Source organism: Paramormyrops kingsleyae, chromosome 12 (genome assembly GCF_048594095.1).
Source record: "Paramormyrops kingsleyae isolate MSU_618 chromosome 12, PKINGS_0.4, whole genome shotgun sequence".
NCBI classification, from domain to species: Eukaryota; Metazoa; Chordata; class Actinopteri; order Osteoglossiformes; family Mormyridae; genus Paramormyrops; species Paramormyrops kingsleyae.
The window spans coordinates 21,047,318-21,062,657 of NC_132808.1; the positions used below are offsets into that span (position 1 = coordinate 21,047,318).

A 15,340-nucleotide genomic window follows, 5' to 3' on the forward strand; every position below is an offset into this window, starting at 1 on the left:
ATAATTTCAGACCAAGGAAATCCTCTCCCCTAACACCTCATATTCATCCTAGAAACTGAAATGGGTGATTAAGGAGTTAAGATAAGACCTATCCAAGCCACAGCAAAGATGCAATCCATTCACATCCACGTGGAAATACTGTTTCACATATTCCATCAGTGTCCCTAGAGCAGCTAGGATTATAGGCCCAGCACTGATACGATGACTGCCAGCCATAGGATTTCAATTCACAACCTCCCAGACATAAGCAATGGTTCCTAACCCACACAGTCCTCCATTATCAGGTATCATGCAACCTTGGAACATGCATGCTTCAATGCAGCAACAGTGCAATAGCTGAGCTTTGGCCTGGATGAATCACCTTTGTGATAATATCATCTCCTGGGTGAACCACCTTTGTGATAATGGTATCTCCTGGGTGAACCACCTTTGTGATAATGGTATCTCCCATGCCAGATAGATGGTGTCATACCATGTGACAAAAAGGCAATATACCAAAGTAAAAGAAAAATGCCAAATGAGGACACGTGGACTCAAGGTAAACTCTAACGCACCACCAGGTAAATTCTAATGCACCTTTACTTTTTCAGGTACAGTACTGTGCAAAAGTCTTAGGCAGTCAAAGGAAATTCAGAGCTATTTATCTAGGTAAATATATATTTGCTTAGAACCTAAAGCAATATAACATCAGAACATATGCATATTAAGAGTAACACAATAAAAACTAACAGTATTTTTTTCTTTTCTCTAAAAAGGTACTGATATCTTGTTGGATGGGTAGATGAATACCATTTCAATTCCCAAATCTCTCCTCAGGGGCACACCAGGTGTTCCATGCGTTTGTTAAATTTTATCACGAACTCGCTCGATGAATTAAGTTAAATAGTTCAAAAAAGTCACTGAGGCATTTGTTAGCCATACAAGGAGTGCTAGTGGTCAAATGAAGAAATACATGGGTGTTTTGGGCCGTTGCTGCAAACATTGGAGTGATTTTAGGAGGGGTTTTGAAATTGAGCACATTTTGACAGACGTAACAGCGGAGTTTTACACCAACATGGAGATCATTTAGACATCATTCTCTATGACTGCCTAAGACTTTCGCGCGATACTACATATACTCTTGATCCATCAAATCCACCACATTATATAAAACACTCAACCAGACTGATTAACATAGATGGCACTTCTACCAATTAAAAAGAGCTTGTGTGATCCTCCTGGTGACCACCTGGGCAGCCTGCATGTATGAGATACTGTATATGTTTACAGATTAGTGACCTTGTTCCCTGGTGCTAAGCAGATTCTCAGGCTACTTTCCCAGAGACACGGACTCCTCTTAGTCAAAATTTTAGACAAACTCAAGGTTGCATATAAACTAGAAAAACAGCACAACAGAGCAATGACCCTTCACACACACAGCTGTGATCTGGACCCGAGAAGCATTCGCTAAACTACAGCCTAATTTTAATGATGGTTAATCACAAAATATGGTAGCCGATAATTAATGATTTGATTTGTCTTTAGATTATGTTTTATATAGCAAACACTTTTTGCCCCAAGTGATATAGGATTGCGAAGGCAGCATCAGACAACCCCTAGAGTGAATAGGGATCAAGGGCCTTACTCACGGAGCTGCAGATGAATTCACTTTGCTAACCCTGGGATTTGAACCAACAACCTTCTGATCACAATCCCAGCATACCAACATGCCAAGCCACACACAACCCCCACAAAGCTAACTTTTCTGTAAAAGATCTTAGCCATGAGATGGCTGAACGCAGTCTCTGCTGTTAGCATTCTCATCTGAACAGTTTAGCTGAGCCTCTGCAAAACTTCAACTGGTTGGAATTTTTATCACTCAATAAAGGAAGTCCACCATGCGGCAGTCGGATACAGCTGCATCCGGAAGGCAGCTCCGGCCAAACATCCGAGATCCAGGCAGTCCCAAATAAACACAGGAATTAGTCAGTGTTTTAGGTAGATGCTGAATACCCCTTGACCCTTCAATGCCTCTGTAAAAAATAATGGCAGGGTGAAGGAATGTATGTGATATGATGAATAGGTGACAAGGACAGCTGCATAGCTGAAAGCTGCAGTCACAACAGCGTCACAATGGCCAACAGATGTTTTTGATCATGCAGTAAAGACTGTCTGATCTCAGGCGCAGAAACACTATTAAACCGACCCACCAAAGCAAAACAAGCCCTAACAGGATTTTAGCAAAGTTTCATCAGGCTGCTGCTTGCCTGCCCATCCTTTTTATTATGGGTCTGTTACAGCATTTGTTCACCATTACCGTGCCACATGATGATGCAAACGTAAAATTTTACGCTAACTTAAGCGTACTGGTTGTACTAAATAACTAATAAAAGCAAAATCTGGTCCTACAGAAAGATAGCAAAATCTGACCCTACAGACAGGTAAGCCACTATATGATTGTTCTGGAGATATTACACTTTAGTTGGTGTCTCAGACCATGAAATGGGTATCCTGAACCAGCTGACTTCAAGTGATCTCCTGTACTGATACTGCCAAGCCAGTGGGCGTCAGGTGCTGTGCAATGATAAGGAGTTCCAAGGAGCTGCTGTTGTGTTTCCCTTTGTGCAGAGCCCTTTGGTGGGAACATGACGGCCGACCAAGCGTGTCCCTGCAACTGTTCTCTGTGGCAGAGATGGGATCACCTACACCAAGGTATGTGCACTCTGTGCAGGATAGCTATGGACAAAATGACATGAAACATGACTCTACTAGATGGTGCTCTTGGTTTGTTCTGGGGCATGCTTTGTGCCATTTTTTGAACAGAGAGCTCCATCTAGTGGAGTCAAAAAATACAGCAAATGGTTCATGAAGCATAATTTTGTCCATCACTAATGCTTTCCTCATCAACCCCTTTACTTAATGTCTTAATGTCACGTTTGGGAGGAGGTATATGTGGCTGAGTGTGTTAGGACTCTGTGCTTGTTATTGGAAGTTTGTCAGTTTGAATACTGGGGCAGGCAGACTTATGCCGCCATTGAGCTATTAAGTATGACCCTTAATCCCTGACTGCTAAAAGGATGCAGAATAAATTGCTGAAAGCTTCACTCTCATCTCCTGATATATTTATAATGTGTTCCCGTTAGACATCTGAAATCATAATTTATGAAAATTAATGTGCAAAAAATGAAATAAAAATGGGGACAAACTGAAATGATGTGTGTTTGGTCATCTTTATTCTTTCTCCACATTTTGAAAGATTTTTTTTGTTTGTTTTTCTTTTTACATATGTATACAGGCACAGTGAGTATTAGTACAATCAGGAAAACACACATAGACATACAAGTCAAAGCCAAAGTATCTTTCATTGTCAACGTCAGAGGGTCAGAGACTAAGGTGAAATATAGCTCTCATTGTTGATTGTGTTGGGGGGGGGGCATAGTAGGACAGTGGTTAGCACTGTTGCCTCACACCTGGGATTGAGTCATTGCCCATAGGTGTAAATGAAGTGTGAGTGTGCCCTGCACGGGGATGGTGCTCTCTTCTGGGCTATTCCCTGCCTTGTGCCTATAGGATCCAGACCCTCAACAACCCTGAATAGAGCAAGCAGTTCCTGGAAATGGATGGGTGGTTTAATAGCAAATGAAAAGTAATTACTAGAACATATAAATAATTAGAAAATAAATACTGATACACAGCATTTTAAGACATGGACACTAAGACAATACAAATGCACTTAACCACCTGATTGGTGTGGAAATTTGGCATTGAATTTCATTAGCAGAATGTGCAGTAAATTGATTTAGTGTCCAATTCATGAGTGCAGAGGTATTAGTCATTTTGACAGACCAGTCTTAGGCTGGGAGGAGCCAGAAAGTTAGTCTGTGGAAAACAAAAAAACCTGGTTTTAAGCTTCACTGTCCCGGCTGCAGAATCTCCTAGCAGTGGAACAAAGACGATTTGAAAAGGCTGCATGTGATGATCATGGTGGTGTCATCTGCTTACTTTAGACACGATTAGAGATGACCTTGGTGGGAAGTCTGATGTCTGGGGTGTGAATAGCAGGGGTAGCAGCTTGGTGGTGGGGGGGGGGGGGGTTCCTGTGCTCCGTCTGATTTTAGCAGAGGTGAGGTCCCCTACCCTGACAGACTGAGGCCTCTCTGTTAGAATGTCCAGAATACTGTAACACTGAATAGTTACCCTGTAGTGATTAGTATTCTTATTACAGTACTTTACTTTTCATCATTATTATCCTTAATCATTGTTACTATTGCCAGTTTTGCCAGTATTATTATTATTTTTTCTTCTACCTATTATTCTTTTGTTTTGATCTTTTAAATGTATAATTTACTGGATGCCTAAATTTCTTTCCTTTCTTTCCTTCCTTCCTACCTAACTTCTATTCTATCTATTTGAAGGGTCAAGGTTTTGGCGCCCTCTGTAGACTGGTTGGAGCAGTGCGCAAACTGGTATGCATCAAGGGAGACACGGAGGTTTGTTTTACTGTGTCCCATGACCGGCCTTAACTTCGCTAAGACCTTTTGGTTCGATAGTAATTAAGAAGCTGGCGAAGCTGCTCCTCATCTACTCATCGCTGCTAAAACTCCAGTAAGTCATTAATCTGGATTTACAGAAACCCAAGCACGCAGTGGGATTAACTGCAGTTAAAGAAAGCCTAAAAGGGGCGTGTTTGCACTCTCGGTTGCGAAAGAGCTGCTGATTCACCTGATTCACGTCAGTCGTTATAGGGCTGACGCCAGTGACTGGAGAACACGTATTAATTAACCAGACACTTTAGAGCAACATTTCCCGTCGTGGAATTGTAGTGGGCGTGATTAAAAAACATTCTATACGTAGCCAGAATAATAGAGAATAATATACCGATATTTAAAAATTTAGGAAAATAAAACAGGAACACTATAACTTATCACTAGGTTATATGCATTGTAATATTTAATAAATAATATTAAGGACAGGCTAATTCCGATTTATTTGACGAATTAAATTTATCGAATAATGTGCATACAACGGACACGTGATATTATCCAATTTAATGTGTTATGTAATGATTACATACAGCCCTAGAAGGGGTCCTTCAGTTTACAGGGATAACTTGTGGGGTTGGTGGCAAGATTGGTATTCCAGCCACCGGAAAAAAAACCTCACACTGGTCCTTTCGGACTCACCCGCCACATGGCTGCACTCAGGTTCTCATCCCTGAGGTGGTTTGACGTGTGATGGATGCGGCAACGCGCTGTAATCTGTGCATGCTCCTTATGTAATAATTAATTACTCGTTATACAAGAATGCATAGTAAAACAACACCGTAAACAGGATTTGCCACACTCACACGTAGTCCACCGACAGGGGGCGATAGTTGTTGAATGCCATGGAAAAATGCCCACGTTTTTTCCCCCTCAACCTTCTACGTAGACCGGGTGTGTTACACTAAAATTCTTCCCCAAGAAACACCGGGGAATTGTATAATGCGAGGTATAGTCACAACATTAGACATGTTTGAATGCTTTAAGGATAAAGTTGGTGAAGTTTTGTTACCAGGAGATGTATTTTCATTTGAATTAGTGCCTCTGGACAATAAAGCAGACAAAGTGATCTGTGGTCCTGGACTCCGCCGAAACGGAGATGAAGTCCTGGTTTGTAAAAGCGGAATTCTCCGGCACAAACCGCCGAACCTCTACTGGATAGACTCCATACAGAAACGGGTAAAGTAATTATTTAATATGCGACTCATAGGTGCAAATGGCTTGTTGAAAAAAAAATAGCACGGTTATGATACTTTTAGGTTTCCGATTCCTCCGTTACATGTCTAAAAACGTGGAAATCACGTGGCTGAAACTGGAAAACATCTGCCACTCGGCTGGCGTCACTTATATTTTCGGTGAGATATATAGAGATACATTTAGAATATTATTTAAGTTCCCAAGATGGATTAGTGCAAGTCATATGTTTGTGATCAATAATGTTCCTACTTTTTATGCTGTGTTGAGAAGTCTTATTTATAAATTTACATGTAGCCCTAACTGAGCCCTCATTATAAGTGATACACGCTATTTCTCTTGTTATTGGAAATATTGGAAAAATTCTTTTTTTTTAAAAAAATGTGGTTTGTATAGCTGTTTTTTTCTTATTTCTGTTTTGTGTGGTTTTTGCTGTGGACCTTTGTCTGATATAAAATACACTAACTAAGTATTAGGCGTAAAATTTGACCTCATGTAAAACTGACCGATTATTTGTCACAATTTTGTTAGCGAGCCGGAACGGATTTTGGAGGAGGCCGGTCCGGCGCTTAAGAGCGCAGTCCTGCACACATGGCCTGTTCTTTTCATCCTTCAGTATGTTCCGGCCAAAGGCGAGAGCGTGATCGGGATCGTGACGGTCAAATCTGGAGACGTCTTCAAGGTGGACGTGGGGGGAAGCGAGCAGGCCTCCTTGTCCTACTTGGCATTTGAGGGGGCCACGAAGCGAAACAGGCCCAATGTTCAGGTGAGGGGAGCATTTTGTTCGGAAATTCTAATGATTACGATGATGATTGCGTTACTAGTTGTTTAGTGGAAGCTTTTACTAATTTATATGTGTAGCTTGCTGGTAGCGTTCATAAACACTGAAACTCCCGTCCTTATGTCAGTGCCTCCCCTCGTGTGTGTGTGTGTGTGTGTGTGTGACTCCTGCAGGTAGGGGATCTGGTGTATGCTCAGTTCACCATCGCCAACAAGGACATGGAACCGGAGCTGGTGTGCATCGACAGCTGCGGCCGGGCCAATGGGATGGGAGTGTTTGGTGCCGATGGTCTCCTCTTTAAAGTGTCCCTCGGGCTGGTCCGCAGGTGCGTGTGTAGGGCTGCATTTGTAACTAAAGAAACACACATATAAAGTTTAATGTAATTGATATAGTATATGCGATACATATTTCAAACCGGGGCAATCAAGTCTCACGCATTGACTGTGAGACATGCATTTGAACCAATTCTCACGCTGCGAAGTAAGGGATAACGCCCACCAAAGGTGTCCCGTTATATAGAATTAACAGACGAGGCGTAGGCATATGGGGTGGAGTTATGCACTTGAGTTCGTAATTGTCCAAAGTTCTAGTTAATAGCCACCTACCAGCCAATCAGAAAATAGTATTTGTTGTTTCCGGGCAAGTTACATGCGATCCCGCTGCAGACACGTTATTAGCCACCTACCAGCCAATCAGAAAATAGTTGTTGTTTCCGGGTAAATTCCAGAATGAGTTACATGTGATCCTAAGTGGATGCACACAAACACGGAGTGCAGACAAGGCGGAAGAGTAATATCAGATGAATGCGGTAAGCAGGACTCTCAAGTAGAGATTCACCGATCCGATATTCAGATTGGTATCGGCGGCGATCCAGACATATTTGACGGATCGGGTATCGGCCATGCGTGACCGATCCACGTCCTGTACTTATTTAGTTTTTGGCAATCTCTAAAAAGATGAAGTCCCTATTTCGTGTTAAATCTATTTGTATAATCAATCGCACGACAGCTCTTTCCCATTTTACACGTTTTTTTGCGACATTCAAATCGAACGCTAACGCTGCCCCTCGGTGGTCTTTGCTACTCAGTGGGTGTGAGTAAAGTGACTTCCACCTGCTGTGACATCATGCGCATACCCTTCGCAGCACGAGGAGCGTAAGATACGACGTGACGATCTGGGAGTATTTTACGCTTTTAACAGAAACCAGTAGCACAGCGATTTGCAATCTTTGTAAAATAAAGTTTTGAGAGGTGGGAATATCGTTTAATGGGCAATCCCATTTAACAAAGCCCACGCAACTGTGAGACAAAAAAAAGTAATGGATGATTTGGGAGTCGTTAACCTGGACTGTCTAGCGAACTCACTGCAGCTTGTGATACAAGGGGGTCTACCATCGCAACAAAGTGTAACTGAGCTGACGCCAATGGGAGAAAAATTGTGTTAAAATTTTAAGCATTCGCCACTTGTATATACTTGTTTTGAAGATATTCATATTGAACTGCAAATGCCTCAAAAACGCTTAAAACAAGACGTACAAACGAGGTGGAACAGTACGTTATGTATGTTTGTAGTAGCCTATTATACACTCACCTAAAGGATTATTAGGAACACCATACTAATACGGTGTTTGACCCCCTTTCGCCTTCAGAACTGCCTTAATTCTACGTGGCATTGATTCAACAAGGTGCTGAAAGCATTCTTTAGAAATGTTGGCCCATATTGATAGGATAGCATCTTGCAGTTGATGGAGATTTGTGGGATGCACATCCAGGGCATGAAGCTCCCGTTCCACCACATCCCAAAGATGCTCTATTGGGTTGAGATCTGGTGACTGTGGGGGCCATTTTAGTACAGTGAACTCATTGTCATGTTCAAGAAACCAATTTGAAATGATTCGAGCTTTGTGACATGGTGCATTATCCTGCTGGAAGTAGCCATCAGAGGATGGGTACATGGTGGTCATAAAGGGATGGACATGGTCAGAAACAATGCTCAGGTAGGCCGTGGCATTTAAACGATGCCCAATTGGCACTAAGGGGCCTAAAGTGTGCCAAGAAAACATCCCCCACACCATTACACCACCACCACCAGCCTGCACAGTGGTAACAAGGCATGATGGATCCATGTTCTCATTCTGTTTACGCCAAATTCTGACTCTACAATTTGAATGTCTCAACACAAATTGAGACTCATCAGACCAGGCAACATTTTTCCAGTCTTCAACTGTCCAATTTTGGTGAGCTCGTGCAAATTGTAGCCTCTTTTTCCTATTTGTAGTGGAGATGAGTGGTACCCGGTGGGGTCTTCTGCTGTTGTAGCCCATCAACCTCAAGGTTGTGCGTGTTGTGGCTTCACAAATGCTTTGCTGCATACCTCGGTTGTAACGAGTGGTTATTTCAGTCAAAGTTGCTCTTCTATCAGCTTGAATCAGTTGGCCCATTCTCCTCTGACCTCTAGCATCAACAAGGCATTTTCGCCCACAGGACTGCCGCATACTGGATGTTTTTCCCTTTGCACACCATTCTTTGTAAACCCTAGAAATGGTTGTGCGTAAAAATCCCAGTAACTGAGCAGATTGTGAAATTCTCAGACCGGCCCGTCTGTCACCAACAACCATGCCACGCTCAAAATTGCTTAAATCACCTTTCTTTCCCATTCTGACATTCAGTTTGGAGTTCAGGAGATTGTCTTGACCAGGACCACACCCCTAAATGCATTGAAGCAACTGCCATGTGATTGGTTGATTAGATAATTGCATTAATGAGAAATTGAACAGGTGTTCCTAATAATCCTTTAGGTGAGTGTATAGTAGCCATATAATTTTTTGTCATACATTTTTTCCATCTGTATTTACTAGCTTAAAAAAAATTAATATATAAAATATAACAAAGTAAAAAGAGCTTGTATCGGAATCTGTATCGGTATCGGATCAGAATTGAAAAAATGTGGATCAGCCCGTCCCTACTCTCATGTCTCACACATGGACCGTGAGACACGCTCTGGCCCGTAACAGATGTAATCTCACTCCAAAGTTTTGATGAAACTTGAGAGTCCTGTTTCAAACTGTGCTATTGACCAGTATGTTAATGGGTTCTGAGATTACACTAACGAGTATGTTACCTTTTTCATACAGCTCTGGAAAAAAAATTGAGAACACTCTATATTTTCAAAAAATCTGCGTCGTTTAATCCTGGTTCTGCTGTCAGAAGGCTACACTGATGATTAACGTATCCGGCAGTGCCTCATAAATGGGGGGATGACCTCAAGTGACCTTCAAAAAGAACTGGAAACATTAAGTGGTGTGAAGCGCACTGCTAGGACAGACCTAAAGACCCATAAAGCAAGGAAGAAGCCCTTCATCAATGACAAGCAGGGAAGAGCCAGGCTGGAGTTAGCAAACATGTAGATTTTACCTAGAGGCACACCCATAAATTGAAACTGAAAGATTTCCTGTGGTCTCAATTTTTTCCAGAGCTGTATATTGTGCTAGACTGAATACATGTCCTCCTGAGATCCAGCAATTCTTTTTTGTTCTCTGTAGTGGATATTGCACTTTTGCGTATACGTGAGATACTGCACATGCACACACGGTTAAGTCATGTTGCTTAGAAAGGACAGTTAGGCCAGTAACATGCCAGCTGCTTGGCGTGTTGGTTTTCATTTCACTGCCCACGTTAACAGATTGGAGCAGCCACACTGCCTGCATGACACGCATGTTCCATATGCAGCTCGCGGCTTGCAGCAGTGGTGCATGTCCTAGAGAGTGTGGCGCCTGTTTGTTACACTTGTAGCAAAAACCGACCGTTAAAAGATTGGTTGATAGTCATACTGACGTCATACCAGCACTACGTCGTAACATTAGATAACGGACACATATCGCTGCGGTTTCAATGTCTAGGCCAGGGGTCACCAACATGGTGCCTGCGGGCACCAGGATGCCCCCAAGGACCACATGAGTCGCCTGCAGGCCAGTTCTAAAAATAGCACAACTCGCCAATGAGCAGCATCTAAAATTTAATTTTATCCTGTTGCTATTCTTCTTTAATCACATTTGCATTTATATAGATTTGAAAATTACAATATAAAAAAAACATATAAAACATGTTTATTATACATGAAGTTTAGATAAGTTTAGGAGGCCGTTTCAAACTGGTAGCCCTTCGTATGGCTCAGTGCCTCTGAAATAGCTCAGTTTGAAAAAGGTTGGTGACCCCTGGAAAAAAATTTGATTATTTTAACCATCTTGGCAATTGCATGTTATTAAAAGGGGAAGGTGGAAGTTACATGTGTACTGTACAGTCAGAGCAGAAACCCAGTGTCGGCTATAATTATGTCGATAAGTTAACAGAATGGTTAGGTGAAGCGCAGTAGTTTTCAGAAGTGCTCTCTCGCTCTGAAAGAGGGTTACAACTGGACTTTTCTAACTTTTCTAAATCAAACATTCTGTTATTGTTGGCCATTATCAAAGGTAAAGTCAAATCGGGGATCCGCCCCGCAGCAGCGACCTGCCCCGTAGCAGCGACGTAGACGCGTGGACAAAGCGGGGATCCGCCCCGCAGCAGAGACGTTGACGCGTGGACAAAGCGGGGATCCGCCCCGCAGCAGCGACGTAGACGCGTGGACAAAGCGGGGATCCGCCCCGCAGCAGCGACGTAGACGCGTGGACAAAGCGGGGATCCGCCCCGCAGCAGAGACGTAGACGCGTGGACAAAGCGGGGATCCGCCCCGCAGCAGAGACGTAGACGCGTGGACAAAGCGGGGATCCGCCCCGCAGCAGAGACGTTGACGCGTGGACAAAGCGGGGATCCGCCCCGCAGCAGAGACGTTGACGCGTGGACAAAGCGGGGATCCGCCCCGCAGCAGCGACGTTGGCGCGTGGACAAAGCGGGGATCCGCCCCGCAGCAGCGACGTAGACGCGTGGACAAAGCGGGGATCCGCCCCGCAGCAGAGACGTTGACGCGTGGACAAAGCGGGGATGCTAAAATAGGCGTGGGTGGTATGATGGTATGATGGTATTACGGTATACCCCGGTATTTAGAAATCGCAAAGGTATTTTTAATACCTTTTTCTATCGCTGTGTCCAGAGTTCACAGTAGCCTACATGATTTGCATTTTCTTTTTTTTAAACAAAAAAAAAAAAACCACATACTATACACTCACCTAAAGGATTATTAGGAACACCTGTTCAATTTCTCATTAATGCAATTATCTAATCAACCAATCACATGGCAGTTGCTTTAATGCATTTAGGGGTGTGGTCCTGGTCAAGACAATCTCCTGTACTCCAAACTGAATGTCAGAATGGGAAAGAAAGGTGATTTAAGCAATTTTGAGCGTGGCATGGTTGTTGGTGCCAGACGGGCCGGTCTGAGTATTTCACAGTCTGCTCAGTTATTGGGATTTTCACGCACAACCATTTCTAGGGTTTACAAAGAATGGTGTGCAAAGGGAAAAACATCCAGTATGCGGCAGTCCTGTGGGCGAAAATGCCTTGTTGATGCTAGAGGTCAGAGGAGAATGGGCCAACTGATTCAAGCTGATAGAAGAGCAACTTTGACTGAAATAACCACTTGTTACAACCGTGGTATGCAGCAAAGCATTTGTGAAGCCACAACACGCACAACCTAGAGGCGGATGGGCTACAACAGCAGAAGACCTCACCGGGTACCACTCATCTCCACTACAAATAGGAAAAAGAGGCTACAATTTGCAGGAGCTCACCAAAATTGGACAGTTGAAGACTGGAAAAATGTTGCCTGGTCTGATGGGTCTCGATTTCTGTTGAGACATTCAAATTGTAGAGTCAGAATTTGGCGTAAACAGAATGAGAACATGGATCCATCATGCCTTGTTACCACTGTGCAGGCTGGTGGTGGTGGTGTAATGGTGTGGGGGATGTTTTCTTGGCACACTTTAGGCCCCTTAGTGCCAATTGGGCATCGTTTAAATGCCACTGCCTACCTGAACATTGTTTCTGACCATGTCCATCCCTTTATGACCACCATGTACCCATCCTCTGATGGCTACTTCCAGCAGGATAATGCACCATGTCACAAAGCTCGAATCATTTCAAATTGGTTTCTTGAACATGACAATGAGTTCACTGTACTACAATGGCCCCCACAGTCACCAGATCTCAACCCAATAGAGCATCTTTGGGATGTGGTGGAACGGGAGCTTCGTGCCCTGGATGTGCATCCCACAAATCTCCATCAACCGCAAGATGCTATCCTACCAATATGGGCCAACATTTCTAAAGAATGCTTTCAGCACCTTGTTGAATCAATGCCACGTAGAATCAAGGCAGTTCTGAAGGCGAAAGGGGGTCAAACACCGTATTAGTATGGCGTTCCTAATAATCCTTTAGGTGAGTGTATATTGGAGTGAAAAGTAGGAGAATGAAAAAATAGATGCCACCCAAGCCTGTCCCCTGCCTTGCGCCTGTAGCTTCCAGAAGTTCCAGAACCCCCCCCCCTCGAATGTCTGGAGCACCCCCGTTAATTATTTACCCTGTCTAATCATCATGCAGGTTACTGGCACCGCAAAGTGACATAGTGAAAGACCTGGAGAAGACGTTCCCGTTCGAGATGGTGGTGGGCATGAACGGCCGGGTGTGGGTGCGAGCTCGGACCGCGCAGCAGACGCTCATCGTGGCCAACCTCCTGGAGAGCTGCGAGAACATGACCACGCAGCAGCGGCAGGCTCTCTTCCGGCGGGTGGCCGACCGTGTGACGTAGCAGCGGGTGCGGTGACAGAAATGCAGCAGCCAATGAGAGCTCAGTGCGTCGTCCTACCAGAGTAGTGTGGCTTGGGCCAGGACTTCTATGGATCTGTTCCAGGATTGTCAACATATCCTGAAAGCTTTTATATATTATTGGGCTACTTGAGGAAGTACAATAATGCTTTACTGTCATTACTTTTGTACAGGTTTTGATTAATGTTTTGTGTGTTTTTCACAAATAAATGCCCATTTATTTGTTTTAAATATATTACTTTATCAGTATGTATTTAAGTTCTTGGATCTTTCATTTAATCACTAACGATATCCGACTGAGTGCTGTGTTTGAATTTAGCTTCTCAGGTGCCACTCTCTCTCTCAACAAACCTAAAAAGTCAACTTTGACAGCATATGATTAAGAAAACAATTTCCTGGTTAAACCTGACTCATTGCACGGTCGGCAGATTAGTGCCGTTTTCCTGAAACAAATGGCTCAAGGCAGTGGAAACGCTCATTAATCTTTCTTTGTCAGCTGAGATGAAAGTCACAGTGGAGACCCAGGTTCAGTAAAGGTCATCCAGTGTTGAAAAGGTGAATAGCTGTAGCAACGCGACAGGTTTTGCTAATAAGGCAGAGGTTGTGTGTTTGAATCTCAGGGAGCAAACAAATTATGACCCTGCCATCTACTGTTAGTCACTTTGAATAATAATGTTGGACAAATAAGAAAAAAAATGAGTAGTATTATTGCAGCTCTAGGTAGGAATATCTTCCTGTTCTTGGTCTATTACGTCGTCATACCACCTCTTCCAGATTTGCCTTTAAAAACGTGTCAGTCACTTGAGTGAGAGACCAGTTTGGATTAGTCTCATTTCCTTGGAAACGTAAGCTCCTCTGTAAAGTTATGATTGATCTCTGCTTGATTATTATGCCCCAACCTCTTTCTGTAAATAACATATATATATTTTCTGGGAGAGTAGTGAGTGTGACGCCACTGGTTATAAATTCTTTATCTTGATTTATGATGAAGATAGGGAGAAAGGAAAGTTCTGTATATTTTTGTTTCATGTTTTGTTTGAGTTGAGAAGTTAACCTCCCTCATTTACGGCATTTTTGTTTGCTATTTTAAACTGAAGTTCGTCCCCTAAAATTATAGTCAAATGAAACAATATCTCACTCCATTTCATTTTTCTCCCCCTAAACTGGGTCCTAACACTGTTAAAAAAAAAAAAAAACATGAATGAAGTTACACAATGACACCGAACAGACATGGAAACTGATTTGTATTATATTGCACATATAATCATGGATTGTTGAAATATTTGGTAACATTTGGAATTGGCAGAGACTATAGGTTAGGATTTTGTATAATTACTCCATTTCCAGAAAAGTTGGGATATTTTCTAAAACAATAAAAACAGAAATGTGTGAAATATAAATTCATGTGAACCTTACGGAAGAGGATTAGGGCCACCATGAAAATATTATTTGAATTCTGACTTTGTCAGAATTCTGTCTTTTTTCTCAGAATTTGGAGATTAAAGTCAGAATTCTGAGGGAAAAAAAAGTCAGAATTCAAATAATATTTTCATGGTGGCCCTAATCCTCTTCCGTAGAACCTTTATTTGACTGACAAAAGTACAAAGAAAAGATTTTCAACAGCTTTACTGGTCAACTTAATTGTATTTTGTAAATATACGCTAAGTTAGAATTTGATGCCTGCAACTCACTCAACCAGAGTTGGCACAGTTGAAATAAGATTGAAAAATGCAGTGAATATTCTAGTAACCGGTTTGGAAGACTCAACATTAAGCAGGCTAAGTGAGGTTTCACGATTGGACATAAAAGTAGCGTTCCTCAAGAGCAGAGTCTTCGTCAGTAATGATGGGTCCTGGCTCACCCCTTTGTGTCAAAATTTGTGAGAGAATTGTTAGTCAGTTCAGAAGAAACATTCCTCAACGGAAGAATGCAGAGAATTTCGGTTTTGCAATATCTACAGGAGAAAATGTGAAAAGATCCAGAGAATGCAGAGACATCTCAGTGCATGAAGGGCAAAGGTGGAAACCACTGTTGACTGGACGTGATCTTCGAGCCGTCAGGCAGCGCTGCCTGAGAAACCGTAAGGCTAC

At 42.8% G+C, this 15,340-nt stretch overlaps 1 protein-coding gene across 3 annotated transcripts; it reads left to right on the forward strand.

The window, feature by feature from the left end:
- The first annotated feature begins 4,438 nt into the window (after positions 1 to 4,438).
- exosc3 (exosome component 3) lies at positions 4,439 to 13,485 on the forward strand. Of its 3 annotated transcripts, none has more exons than XM_023820895.2 (5): positions 4,439 to 4,584; positions 5,560 to 5,699; positions 6,331 to 6,480; positions 6,669 to 6,820; positions 13,026 to 13,485. In XM_023820895.2, coding segments are annotated over exons 1-5 (651 nt in total). In that variant the 5' UTR covers positions 4,439 to 4,583; the 3' UTR covers positions 13,234 to 13,485. The 3 variants fall into 3 exon arrangements, with proteins under 3 accessions (XP_023676663.1, XP_023676661.1, XP_023676662.1); XM_023820894.2 differs by lacking the exon at positions 4,439 to 4,584 and adding an exon at positions 5,352 to 5,469; XM_023820893.2 differs by lacking the exon at positions 4,439 to 4,584 and having other exon boundaries at positions 5,350 to 5,699.
- The last annotated feature ends 1,855 nt before the right edge of the window (positions 13,486 to 15,340 follow it).